This window comes from Leucoraja erinacea, unplaced genomic scaffold (assembly GCF_028641065.1).
Source record: "Leucoraja erinacea ecotype New England unplaced genomic scaffold, Leri_hhj_1 Leri_288S, whole genome shotgun sequence".
Classification (NCBI taxonomy): Eukaryota; Metazoa; Chordata; class Chondrichthyes; order Rajiformes; family Rajidae; genus Leucoraja; species Leucoraja erinaceus.
The window spans coordinates 133949-147500 of NW_026576189.1; the positions used below are offsets into that span (position 1 = coordinate 133949).

Here is a 13552-nt window from a genome sequence, read left to right on the forward strand (position 1 = left end):
AGTGTGCTAGAGGGAGTTGGTCATGTTAGTGGAACTAGGAGCCACGTGTAGGCTCACCAACGTTCCCACTCCCAAATAAGGTCAACTAAGGGACAAATTCCCCACGGCAATTCGTTGACCGACTGGGCCGTGTCTGGGTGAATGATGAGTTGGCCCCGGGTGCTGGACTGTACACAAAGCCCAGCCGGCGGGCCAGCTGAGGAGTTTTGGCCCGGGCCGCGCGCAAAGTCCGGCGCCCCGTCCAACTCGTGAACCGATGATCGGCCGTGAGAAGGAGGGGTGGCGGTGGTGTCGGCGGTAAGCGAAGGTCCGAAGGTCGGACAGCTGGCCGGGCTGCCGACCGACCGACGGGGCCACGGGCGAGGCGCTGCTGCTGCTGCTGCACTCCATGGGCTGCACTACGTCGGGACGGGTGAGGCGGGGGCCGGACGCGGCGCTCCGACCCGACAGTCCCCTCGACCCGAGTAGTAGCGGTCAAATACGGGACAAGGGCGGTCCCGTACGGGACAAACCAATTTAGCCCAATATACGGGATGTCCCGGCTAATACGGGACCGTTGGCAACACTACGCCACGTGGCCTCCCAGTCAGGTGACCATCGCTCTGTCGGTCAGGATATCCTGTCCCGTTGTAAACTAGTTGAGAGACGTTTTCCACCACTCGATGGGGTTAGAGATTGTTGTTCTCGATCTGCTGGCGAGGGTGGGAGTGCATCATGAGGGCGGGGAGAGAGAGAGAGAGAGAGGGTCATGGTGTCCCAAACCAGCCACAGTGGGGAAACAAGGTGGTCTAGTCACAGAGTCGCACAGCATGGGAACAGGCCCTTCGGCCCAACCACCCTCTGCAGACAGACCAAGATGCCCCATCTATACCAGTCCCACATCTCACTACAGAGAGCATCTGTGTTGCCCGGACTGAGGCCTCCGCTCCTCCGCTGTAGAGAAAAGTTGAGCAGGGACCTAGAACTTTATTCCTTGGAGCGCTGGAGGATGAGGGGCAACTTATAGAGGTGTATAGGATCATGAGAGGAATAGATCAGGTAAATGTACAGCGTCTGTAACACTGTTGGGGATCAACAACCAGAGGACATAGGTTTAAGGTGGGGAGGTGGGGGGTGGGGGGTGGGTGTGGGGGTGGGTGTGGGGGGTGGGGGTGTGGTGTGGGGGTGGGGGGGTGGGGGGTGGGTGTGGGGGTGGGGGGGGGGGTGAGGGGGGGGGTGGGGGGGGGTGGGGGTGGGAGGTGGGCGGGGGGGTGTGTGTGTGGGGGTGTGTGTGGGGGGGGGGGGTGGGGGGTGTGGGGGGGGGGGGTGGGGTGGGGGGGGGGGGGGGGGGTGGGGGGGGGGGGGGGGGGGGGGGGGGGGAGGGGGGGGGGGTGGGGGGGGGGGTGGGGGGGGGTGGGGGAAGGTTTAACAGGAGCCCGAGGGGTAATTATTTTACACAGAGGGTGGTGGGTTTATGGAACGAGCTGCTGGAGGAAGTGGTTGATGCTGGGACTATCCCAACATTCCGGACAGGTACATGGATGGAAGAGGTTTCGAGGGATATGGGCCCAATGCAGGCAGGTGGGACGAGTGCAGGTGGGACATGTGGGTTGGCATAGGCGAGTTGGGCCGAAGGGCCTGTTTCAATGCTGTACGACTCGATAAACCTTCCCCTTCCATGTATCCGTCCACGTGGGATGACCTAGTTCCCTTCGAGTGTTCGGATGGTCGACCTCCTCTCCTTGTCCCCACATTCCCTCCAGGCAGAAGACCACCGCACACCTCCCTGCCGAATATTGTCCAGCTCCAGTCCACAGGGAGTTGTCTAAACGTGGCCTGGGACTGCCGATGTTGGGGGACTGGCTGAGTTGTTGCCGGGCTGGATGGCAATGGGCTCGGCCTCGGAAACAGACCACACATTGTTCATCTCTGCAAGACAAGAAGGACATCCATCACCTGCTTGACTTGGATACTAGTTTGAGGAAAGACAGTCTTGCTGTTGAGGGAGTGCAGCGTAGGTTCACCAGGTTAATTCCCGGGATGGCGGGACTGTCATATGATTAGAGAATGGAGCGGCTGGACTTGTACACTCTGGAGTTTAGAAGGATGAGAGGATCTTATAGAAACATATAAAATTCTTAAGGTATTGGACAGGGTAAACATGCAGGAGGAGGCCATTTGGCCCTTCGAGCCTGTGGTTGCAGGAATATTGTTTCCCGATGTTGGAGGAGTCCAGAACTAGACCCTTATTCCTTTATCATATGTCAGTCCCACCATCCCGGGAACTCACCTGGTCCAGCAGACCGCACGTTACCTGTTCGGAACTTGCTGTAAATCCCTTTATCCCTCCTCCCCACGCTCGCATGGCAGGCAAATCCGTTTTCCCTCCACCTGCGGGGAAAAGAACAAAATGAAAGCTGACGTTTCACTGACCATGGAGCAATAATTGTGAAGTGACACCGAATATAGACACTAAATGCTGGAGTAACTCAGCGGGACAGGCAGCGGCTCTGGAGAGAAGGAGTGGGTGACGTTTCAGGTCGAGACCCTTCTTCAAACCGAGAGGTGGAAGGGTAAGGTGTGAATGAGTGGGTTAGCACATGATGAGCACTGGGCCTCTATTCACTGGGGTTTAGAAGGTTGAGGGGGACCTCATTTAAACATACAGAACAGTGAAAGGCCTGGATAGAGTGGATGTGGAGAGGATGTTTCCACTGGTGGGAGAGTCTAGGACTAGAGGTCACAGCCTCAGAATTAAAGGGAGCTCTTTTAGAGAGGAGGTGAGGAGGAACTTCTTTAGTCAGAGGGTGGTGAATCTGTGGAACTCATTGCCACAGACAGCTGTGGAGGACAGGTCAGTGGATATTTTAAGGCAGAGATAGATAGATTCTTGATTAGAACGGGAGTCGAGGGTTATGTGGAGAAGGCGGGAAAATGGGGTTAGGAGGCTGAGATCAGCCGTGATTCGGGGGGGGGAAGGGGGGAGAGAGGGGAGGGGGGAATGGGGAGGGGGGAGTGGGGTGAGGAGAGAGGGAGGGAAGAGGAGAGAGGGGGAGAGGGGAGGGAGGAGTGGGGGGAGGAGAGGGAGGAGTGGGGTGAGGAGAGGGGAGGAGAGGGGGAGGGGGAGAGAGGGAGAGGGGAGAGGGAGTGGGAGAGGGAGGGAGAGATGGGGAGGGGGGAGGGAGGAGTGGGGTGAGGGGAGAGGGGAGAGGGGAGGGAGGAGTGGGGTGAGAGAGAGGGGTGAGGGGAGAGGGGAGAGGGGAGAGGGGAGGGAGGAGTGGGGTGAGGGGAGAGGGGAGGGAGGAGGGAGACGAGGTGCCCAGGGTGAGTCTCATCCAGCCTATGAGCTAAATACCAAGTGCTGGAGGAACTCAGCAGGTCAGGCAGCATCTGTGGAGGGAATGGACAGACGGCGTTTTGGGTCGGGACCCTTCGTGGGACAGATTGAGATTAAAGAAGGGTCCCGACCCAAAAGGTCACGTGTCAACTTTTCCTCCACAGATGCTGCCTGACCCGATGCTGCCAGTACTTGTGTTGGTTCAAGCTTCCAGCATCTGCAGTCTCTCCGATTAACCACTTGTGCAGAGATGTAGAGGTGACTGACGCTGGTGCAGCGGGTGGAGCTGCTGCCTCCCAGCTCCAGGGACCCACCGCGTGTACACGGACACGAGAGGTTTGGAGGGATGTCGGCCAAACACAGGGAAACAAGACAAGCTGGGTCAGCTGGGCGACGTGGCCAGCATGGAGCGGATGGGTAGAAGGGCCTGCGCACGCACGCGCTGTGTGACTGTCCTCTGGCGTGGGGGGTGTGAGGGAGGGGGAGGGGAGGAAAAACAAACGTGGACCCCCCCGCTTGAGAGGACTTTGTAACTTTGTGGATAAATGTGAGGTTATCCACTTTGGTAGCAAAAACAGGAAGGCAGATTACTATCTAAATGGTGACAAGTTGGGGAAAAGGGGAAGTACAACGGGATCTGGGGGTCCTTGTTCATCAGTCTATGAAAGTAAGCATGCAGGTACAGCAGGCAGTGAAGAAAGCGAATGGCATGTTGGCCTTTATAACAAGAGGAATCGAATATAGGAGCAAAGAGGTCCTTCTGCAGTTGTACAGAGCCCTAGTGAGACCACACCTGGAGTATTGTGTGCAGTTTTGGTCCCCTAATTTGAGGAAGGACATTCTTGCTATTGAGGGAGTGCAGCGTGGGTTTACAAGGTTAATTCCCAGGATGGCGGGACTGTCATATGCTGAGAGAATGGAGCAGCTGGGCTTGTACACACTGGAGTTTAGAAGGATGAGAGGGTATCTTATTGAAACATATAAGATTATTAAGGGTTTGGACACGCTAGAGGCAGGAAACATGTTCCCGATGTTGGGGGAGTCCAGAACCAGGGGTCACAGTTTAAGAATAAGGGGTAAGCCATTTAGTACGGAGATGAGGAAACACTTTTTCACCCAAAGAGGTGTGGGACTGGAATTCTCTGCTTCAGAAGGTGGTGGAGACCGGTTCCCTGGATACTTTCAAGAGAGAGCTAGATAGAACTGTTAAAAATAGTGGAGAGAAGGCAGGAGCGGGGTACTGACTGGGGATGATCAGCCATGAAATGGCAGTGCTGGCTCGAAGGGCCGAATGGTCTCCTCCTGCACCCTGTAGGTGCCGACTATTTACATACCTTGGGTACACAAAACAAAGAATATCACTGTGACTTGTCACACATGAGAATAGAGTATCATTCATTCATTCATTCATTCCTTCAGCAAGCTTCATTGACCAAGCCACACAGAGCACAGATTCAAGTGTTACCTACCAGTGGAATATAAAGATCAGCATCACCAACACGGCTGAAACGATGTCTGATGAAACCCACATCGCTTTGTACTGGAAGGGGGTCTGTAGAGAACGGGAAACGTGAAAATAGAACAGCAGGGCACAACTACAGGCCCTTCGGCCCACGATATCCCTGCTAAACACTACGCCAATCTCCTCTCCTCTGCCGGCATGTGATCCACATTCCCCCATTCGCTGCAGATCCGTCTGCCTTTATGTCCATGAAACAGCTCTATTTCCATGCTGCATGGCTCCATGTGCTTCCACCACCACCCCTGGCTGTGCATTCCATGCACCAACCTCCCTCTGCAAAAACAAATAATCTGTCCTACAGAGATAGGTTGAATAAGTTAGGTCTTTATTCTCTGGAGCGCAGAAGGTTAAGGGGGGACTTGATAGAGGTCTATAAAATGATGAGAGGGATAGACAGAGTTGATGTGGACAAGCTTTTCCCTTTGAGAATAGGGAAGATTCAAACAAGAGGACCTGACTTCAGAATTAAAGGACAGAAGTTTAGGGGTAACATGAGGGGGAACTTCTTTACTCAGAGAGTGGTAGCGGTGTGGAATGAGCTTCCAGTGGAAGTGGTGGAGGCAGGTTCGTTGGTATCATTTAATAATGAATTGGATAGGCATATGGATGAGAAGGGAATGGGGGGTTATGGTATGAGTGCAGGCAGGTGGGACTAAGGGAAAAAAAGTTGTTCGGCACGGACTTGTAGGGCCGAGATGGCCTGTTTCCGTGCTGTAATTGTTATATGGTTATATGGTTACATATAAATCTTCTGTAAACTTTCTCTTCTTTTCAATCCTGAGGATGTTGGCCTGAGTCAGAGTATAGGAGAGAGATTGGTGCCAGAACATCAGCCTTGCTCTCAATGCCAACAAGACCAAGGAGACAGTGTTTAGTTTAGTTTAGAGATACAGCGCGGAAACAGGCCCTTCGGCCCACCTAGTCCGCACCCACCAGCGATCCCCGCACATTAACACACACTGGGGACAATTTTTACATTTACACCAAGCCAATTAACCTACAAACATGTACGCCTTTGGAATGTGGGAGGAAACCGAAGATCTCGGAGAAATCCCATACAGGTCACGGGGAGAACGTACAAACTTCGTACAGACAGCACCCGTAGTCGGGATCGAACCCGGGTCCCCGGCGCTGCATTCGCTGTGAGGCAGCAACTCTACCGCTGAGCCACCGTGACCAGCCTGGTCTTGGCGAGGAGGATGTTCCTCAAACTGCGGAGCATCCTGGACTATACAGCTCACCCCCTCCGTGACACACTGGTCAACATGAGGAGCACCTTCAGCAACAGGCTGGTTCCAACAAGAAGGTTCTGTCGACCCTATCTACGCCTCTCATCATTGTAGATTCCTCTATCAGGTCTCACTTCAACCTCCCACGCTCCAAAGAGAGCAATCCAAGTTCATCCAACCTCTTGCTGTAGCTCAGATAGACACTAAATGCTGGAGAAACTCAGCGGGACAGGCAGCGTCTCCGGAGAGAAGGAATGGGTGACGTTTCAGGTCGAGACCCTTCTTCACGTGGGTGGGACAGAGATAGAATGTAGTCGGAGACAGGAAGACAGGTGGGAGAACTGGGAAGGGGGAGGGATGGAGAGAGAGGGAAAGCAAGGGCTATCTGAAGTTAGAGAAGTCAATGTTCATACTGGGGTGTAAACTACCCAAGGGAAATATGAGGTGCTGCTCCTCCAATTTGTGCTGGGCCTCACTCTGACAATGGAGGAGGCCCAGGACAGAAAGGTCAGATTGGGAATGGGAGGGGGAGTTGAAGTGCTGAGCCACCGGGAGATCTGGTTGGTTAAGACGGACTGAGCGGAGGTGTTGGGCGAAACGATCGCCGAGCCTGCGCTTGGTCTCACCGATGTAGGGAAGTTGACACCTGGAACAGCGGATACAGTAGATGAGGTGCAGGTGAACCTCTGCCTCACCTGGAAAGACTGTTTGGGTCCTTGGATGGAGTCAAGGGTGGAAGTATAGGTGTTGCATCTCCTGCGGTTGCAGGGAAAGTACCCGGGGAGGGGGTGGTTTGGGTGGGAAGGGACGAGTTGACTAGGGAGTTGCGGAGGGAACGGTTTCTGGGGAAAGCAGAAAGGGGCGGAGATGGGAAGATGTGGCCAGTGGTGGGATCCCGTTGGAGGTGGCGAATGTGTTGGAGGGTGGAGACCCTTCTTCAGAAGACTTTCTTCACCATCCTATCCCAGTCCCTCGCTGTCTTCTTGGGGCTTTGGCAATGGGCAAGAGCGGTGCGGGCTAGCAGGGGGTTGGGGCGGTGGAAGGGCAACCTACCATGAGGAAGCAGGGCTGGCCGAGTTCCCTCAGCCTCTGGGGGTCATTGGTGATGACCGAGTGGGCACCGGAGCACCAGGCCAGCGAGAAGATCCACGGCTCAGTCACCACGTACAGGTTGGTGCTGATGTTGGCTGCAGAGTACATCCTGGGGAGAGGACACAGTCAATACACAATACACAATAGACAACAGGTGCAGGAGTAGGCCATTCGGCCCTTCAAGCCAGCACCGCCATTCAATATGATCATAGCTGATCATCCCCAATCAGTACCCCGTTCCTGCCTTCTCCCCATATCCCCTGACTCTGCTATTTTTAAGAGCCCTATCCAGCTCTCTCTTGAAAGTATCCAGAGAACCAGCCTCCACCGCCCTCTGAGGCAGAGAATTCCACAGACTCACAACTCTCTGTGAGAAAAAGTGTTTCCTCGTCACCATTCTAAATGGCTTACCCCTTATTCTTAAACTGTGGCCCCTGGTTCTGGACTCCACCAACATCGGGAACATGTTTCCTGCCTCTAGCGTGTCCAAGCCCTTAACAATCTTATATGTTTCAATAATATGTTTAAATCTCTTCCCTGTCCGGGAGACCCGACTTTTCCCTGTCGGGTCTCGGTTGTCGTTGGGGCCTAGCACCGTGGAGCGGCCTCCAACCTGAACGACCCGGGGGCTCGGGAGACTGCGGAGCTGCGGAGCTGCGGACTCACCATCGTGGGGCTGGCTGGCCTCGGAGCGTGGGGAGCGGCGGTGACTCGCTGCTGCGACTCGACTCCTGGGGCTCGGAGGCTCCAGCAACGCAGCCGCAGGTCCGGTGGACTGGGACATCGGGAGCCCGCGGGTCCGGGGGGAGAGAGAGAGACCGCTTCCCGGAGCTCCCGCAACGCGACTTCTCCAGCCCGTGTCACGGGGTTGGAACAACCCGGAGCGGGGACGTACATCGCCCAGCGCGGCTTCATGGCCGGGGGACATCCCAGCGCCCGCCGGGGCCTCCAACATTGTGACTTTTAGATCGGGAGCGGGGCCGTAAATCGCCCGGCACGGCCTGAAAATGGCCGTGGGACTCATCATCGCCCGCCTGGGGCTTGGACATCGGGAGAGACATGGAGAACAGGGGAGAGAAAAGACTTTACCTTCCATCACAGTGGGTCCACTGTGATGGATGTTTGTGTGAATTTAATTATGTGTATGTCTGTAAGACAGTGTCTTTGTTTGTATGGCTGTGGAAACAACATTTCGTTTGAGTCTCACTGGGGCTCAAATGATAATAAATTTGTATTGTATTGTATTGTATTGTAAGATCCCCTCTCATCCTTCTAAACTCCAGAGTGTACAAGCCCAGCCGCTCCATTCTCTCAGCATATGACAGTCCCGCCATCCCGGGAATTAAACTTGTAAACCTACGCTGCACTCCCTCAATAGCAAGAATGTCCTTCCTCAAATTAGGGGACCAAAACTGCACACAATACTCCAGGTGTGGTCTCACTAGGGCTCTGTACAACTGCAGAAGGACCTCTTTACTCCTATACTAGACTCCTCTTGTTATAAAGGCCAACATGCCATTCGCTTTCTTCACTGCCTGCTGTACCTGCATGCTTACTTTCATAGACTGATGTACAAGGACCCCCAGATCACGTTGTACTTCCCCTTTTCCCAACTTGTCACCATTTAGATAGCCCACGGGTTACTTGCCCCTCATAGGGCTTTAGACACAACTGCACGGGTGTAACAGGCCGTCAACGCACCGCGCCGACTGGTCATCACCCCGTACACCAACACTCGGGCAGCAAAGTTGCTGTCTTACAGAGCTTGCAGCGCCAGAGACCCGGGTCCCATCCCGACTATGGGTGCTGTCTGTACGGAGTTTGCACGCCCTCCCCGTGACCTGTGTGGGTTTTCTCCGAGATCTTCGGAACCCTCCCACACTACAAAGACGTGCAGGTTTGTAGGTTAATTGGCTTGGTGTAAATGTAAAATGTCTCTAGTGTGTGTAGGATAGTGTTAGTGCGGGGATCGCTGGTCAGTGTGGACCTGATGGGCCGAACGGCCTGTTTCCGCGCTGTATCTCAAAACAAAACTAAACCAAACTAACACACACACACTCATTTGGTATTGTCTTTCCGCTGACTGGTTAGCGTGCAACAAAAGCTTTTCACTGTACCTCGGTACACGTGACAATAAACTAGACTGAACTGAGAACTGGACAAGGGACAAATTACAATTTCACCCAAGCCAATTGACCTACAAACCCGCATGTGTCTGGAGTGTGGCAGGAAACCGGAGCACCCGGATAAACCCACGTTATCACACTTTCTCATCTCTCCTCTCCACACACAAGGGGGACTCTGTCCTTGTTGCGAATAGGGGGAGGGGGAGCAAGAGCGGAGCTGCGGGATATCGAGGAGACCCTTGTGAGAACCTCATCTATAACGGAAGAGGGGACCCCGTTTCCTAAAGAATGAGGACATCTCCGATGCCCTGTTGTGGAACACCTCATCCTGGGCACAGATGCGGCATAGACGGAGGAATTGGGAGTAGGGGATAGAGTCTTTACAGGAAGCAGGGTGGGGAGAAGTGTTCAAGAAGGAACTGCAGATGCTGGAAGATCGAAGGTACACAAAAATGCTGGAGAAACTCAGCGGGTGCAGCAGCATCTATGGAGCGAAGGAAATAGGCGACGTTTCGGGCCGAAACCCAGAAGGGTTTCGGCCCGAAACGTTGCCTATTTCCTATAGTGGAGATGGTTCAACTCTTTGCATGGAGCGAAGGAAATAGGCAACGTTTCGGGCCGAAACCCTTCTTCAGACTGATGGGGGGTGGGGGGGGGAGAAGGAAGGAAAAGGGGAGGAGGAGGAGCCCGAGGGCAGGGGGATGGGAGGAGACAGCTCGAGGGTTAAGGAAGGGGAGGAGACAGCAAGGTCTAGCAAAATTGGGAGAATTCAACATTCATGCCATCAGGACGCAAGCAACCCAGGCGGGATATGAGGTGCTGTTCCTCCAATTTCCGGTGTTGCTCACTCTGGTAATGGAGGAGACCCAGGACAGAGAGGTCGGATTGGGAATGGGAGGGGGAGTTGAAGTGCTGAGCCACCGGGAGGTCAGCTTGGTTATTGCGGACTGAGCGGAGGTGTTCGGCGAAGCGATCGCCCAACCTCCGCTTAGTCTCCCCGATGTAAATCAGCTGACACCTAGAGCAGCGGATGCAGTAGATGAGGTTGGAGGAGATACAGGTGAACCTCTGTCGCACCTGGAACGACCGCTTGGGTCCTTGAATGGAGTCGAGGGGGGAGGTGAAGGGACAGGTGTTGCATTTCTTGTAGTGTAGTCCAGATAGCCAAGGGAGTCAGTGGGTTTGTAGTAGATGTCGGTCAGTCTGTCTCCTGCGATGGAGATGGTGAGGTCTAGAAACAGTAGGGACATGTCGGAGATGGTCTGATGTGTTGGATGGAAGTTGGTGGTGAAGTTGATGAAGTGAGTACAGGAGTTAGCAACGATGCAGTCATCAATGTAACGGAGGTGGAGTTTGGGGATAGGACCAGTGTACACCTGGAACAGAGATTGTTCAACGTACCCTACAAAGAGGCAGGCACAGCTGAGGCCCATGCTGGTGCCCATAGCTACGCCTTGAACTTGGAGGAAGTGGGAGGTGTCAAAGTTGTTGAGGGTGAAGACCAGCTCCGCTAGGCGGTGGAGAGTGTTAGTAGAGGGATATTGGCCAGTTGGTTCTGCGGTCGAGGAAGAAACGGAGTGCTTTAAGACCTTTCCTGGTGGGGGATGGAGGTGTAGAGTGAGCTACGTTGTAACCATGTATTGTGTTTCCACTGACTGGTTAGCATACAACAAAAGCTCCCCCCTGTACCTCAGTATACGTATATAAGTCTAAAGTCCCAACAGAAACAACCTCAATGTATGTTTCACCGTGCCGCCTAAGTTGGGCGGGTTAGCACAGCGTTAGAGTCGCTGCCTTGCAGCGCTTTTAACGCCAGGGACCCGGGTTCGATCCTGACTACGGGTGCTGTCTGTACGGAGTTTGTACGTTCTCCCTGTGACCTGCGTGGGTTTTCTCTAAGGTCTTTGGTTTCCTCCAACATTCCAAAGACGTGCAGGTGTGTAGGTTAATCGGCTTGGTACAAATGTGGGTAAATTGTCCCCGCCGTGTGTAGGATCGTGTTGGTGAGCGGGGATCGCTGGTCGGCACGGACTCAGTGGGCCGAAGGGCCTGTTTCCGTGCTGAAACTTTAAACTAAGCTTGTGTGGAAGCAAGGTTGACAAAAGTGCTGGAGAAACTCATCGGGTGCAGCAGCATCTATGGAGCGAAGGAAATGGGCAACGTTTCGGGCCAAAACCCTTCTTTAGACTGATGATGGGGGGTGGGGGGGGGGGGGGGGGGGGGGGGGGGGGGAGAAGAAAGGAAGAGGTGGAGCCAGAGGGCTGGGGGAGAGCTGAGAAGGGAGGAGACAGCAAGGGCTACCGGAAATTGGAGAAGTCAATGTTCATGCCACTAGGGTGCAGACTGCCCAGGCGGAATATCAGGTGCTGCCCCTCCAATTTACGGTGGTCCTCACTCTGGCCACGGAGGAGACCCAGGACAGAAAGGTCGGATTGGGAATGGGAGGGGGAGTTGAAGTGCTGAGCCACCGGGAGATCAGGTTGGTTATAGCGGACCGAGCGGAGGTGTTGGGCGAAACGATCGCCAAGCCTCCGCTTGGTCTCACCGATGTAGATCAGTTGACACCTAGAGCAGCGGATGCAATAGATGGGGTTGGAGGAGGTGAACCTCTGCCGCACCTGGAACGACTGCTTGGGTCCTTGGATGGAGTCGAGGGGGGAGGTAAAGGGACAGGTGGAAGCAAGGCATGTAAGAAGCAACAGCATACACCAATCTAACCACCCACAGTGCAACGACATTACAATCCAGCAGCTTGGATTGTGAAACTGGGTTAAACACGACTTAGATGGGATTTACTGAGCCTTCTAAATAAAAATAAATCTGTTCTTAATTTTGAAATTAAAAATAGATGCAAAGACTGAAAATGTGACAGAAAATGCTGGGACAAGTCTTCAGGTGAGTGGTTACCAGTGGAGAGAAGGTTTAAAGGACCTGTCCCACTTACGGGATTTTATCGGTGACTTGCTGGCACCCGCCGGAAATGTTCAACTGCTCACGGCCATAGAGGCGCCACGTGTGGACATGTCGCGGGGTGAAGCCTGTACGATCGTGAATAGTCGCCCAAAGAGTCCCACCTTCTTCTGGTCACCGCTGGATTTTCAACATGTTGAAGATTTTTGGCCACCTGCTGGGACTATGACGGGTGCCGACAAGTTGCCGAATAAATCACGTAAGTGGGACAGCCCCTTTGGTGTTTCAGGTTTAGTTACGTGTAGAGATACAGCACGGAAATAGGACCCTCGGCCCACCATGCCCACACCGACCAGGGACCCCCGCACACTAACACCGACCAGGGGCCCCCGCACACTAACACACACCAGACCCCCGACCCCCGCACACTAACACCGACCAGGGGCCCCCGCACACTAACACACACCAGGGGCCCCCGCACACTAACACACACCAGGGGCCCCCGCACACTAACACACACCAGGGACCCCCGCACACTAACACACACCAGGGACCCCCGCACACTAACACACACCAGGGGCCCCCGCACACTAACACACACCAGGGACCCCCGCACACTAACACACACCAGGGACCCCCGCACACTAACACACACCAGGGACCCCCGCACACTAACACACACCAGGGACCCCCGCACACTAACACACACCAGGGGCCCCCGCACACTAACACACACCAGGGGCCCCCGCACACTAACACACACCAGCGACCCCCGCACACTAACCCACACCAGAGACCCCCGCACACTAACACACACCAGGGACCCCCTCACACTAACACTCACCAGAGGCCCCCGCACACTTACACACACCAGAGACCCCCGCACACTAACACACACCAGGGACCCCCGCACACTAACACACACCAGGGGCCCCCGCACACTAACACACACCAGGGGCCCCCGCACACTAACACACACCAGGGACCCCCGCACACTAACACACCACCAGGGACCCCCGCACACTAACACACACCAGGGACCCCCGCACACTAACACACACCAGGGACCCCCCGCACACTAACACACACCAGCAGCCCCCGCACACTAACACACACCAGGGGCCCCCGCACACTAAACACACACCAGGGACCCCCCGCACACTAACACACACCAGGGACCCCCGCACACTAACACACACACCAGGCGACCCCCGCACACTAACACACACCAGGGACCCCCGCACACTAACACACACCAGGGACCCCCGCACACTAAACACACACCAGGGACCCCCGCACACTAACACACACCAGGGACCCCCGCACACTAACACACACCAGGGACCCCCGCACACTA

General features: G+C 54.9%; 1 protein-coding gene across 1 annotated transcript in view; it reads right to left on the minus strand.

Moving 5' to 3' along the window:
- Positions 1–1425: 1425 nt before the first annotated feature.
- LOC129693417 (glycerophosphodiester phosphodiesterase domain-containing protein 5-like) overlaps positions 1426–13552 on the minus strand; it is a 20611-nt gene continuing 8484 nt past the window's right edge. The window contains exons 6-9 of the mRNA XM_055630245.1: positions 7121–7268; positions 4786–4868; positions 2294–2370; positions 1426–1908 (exon numbers count right to left, since the gene is read on the minus strand). Of these exons, the coding sequence (XP_055486220.1) occupies positions 1805–1908; positions 2294–2370; positions 4786–4868; positions 7121–7268 (412 nt within the window). The 3' untranslated portion in view covers positions 1426–1804. The remainder of the gene's footprint in view (positions 1909–2293; positions 2371–4785; positions 4869–7120; positions 7269–13552) is intronic.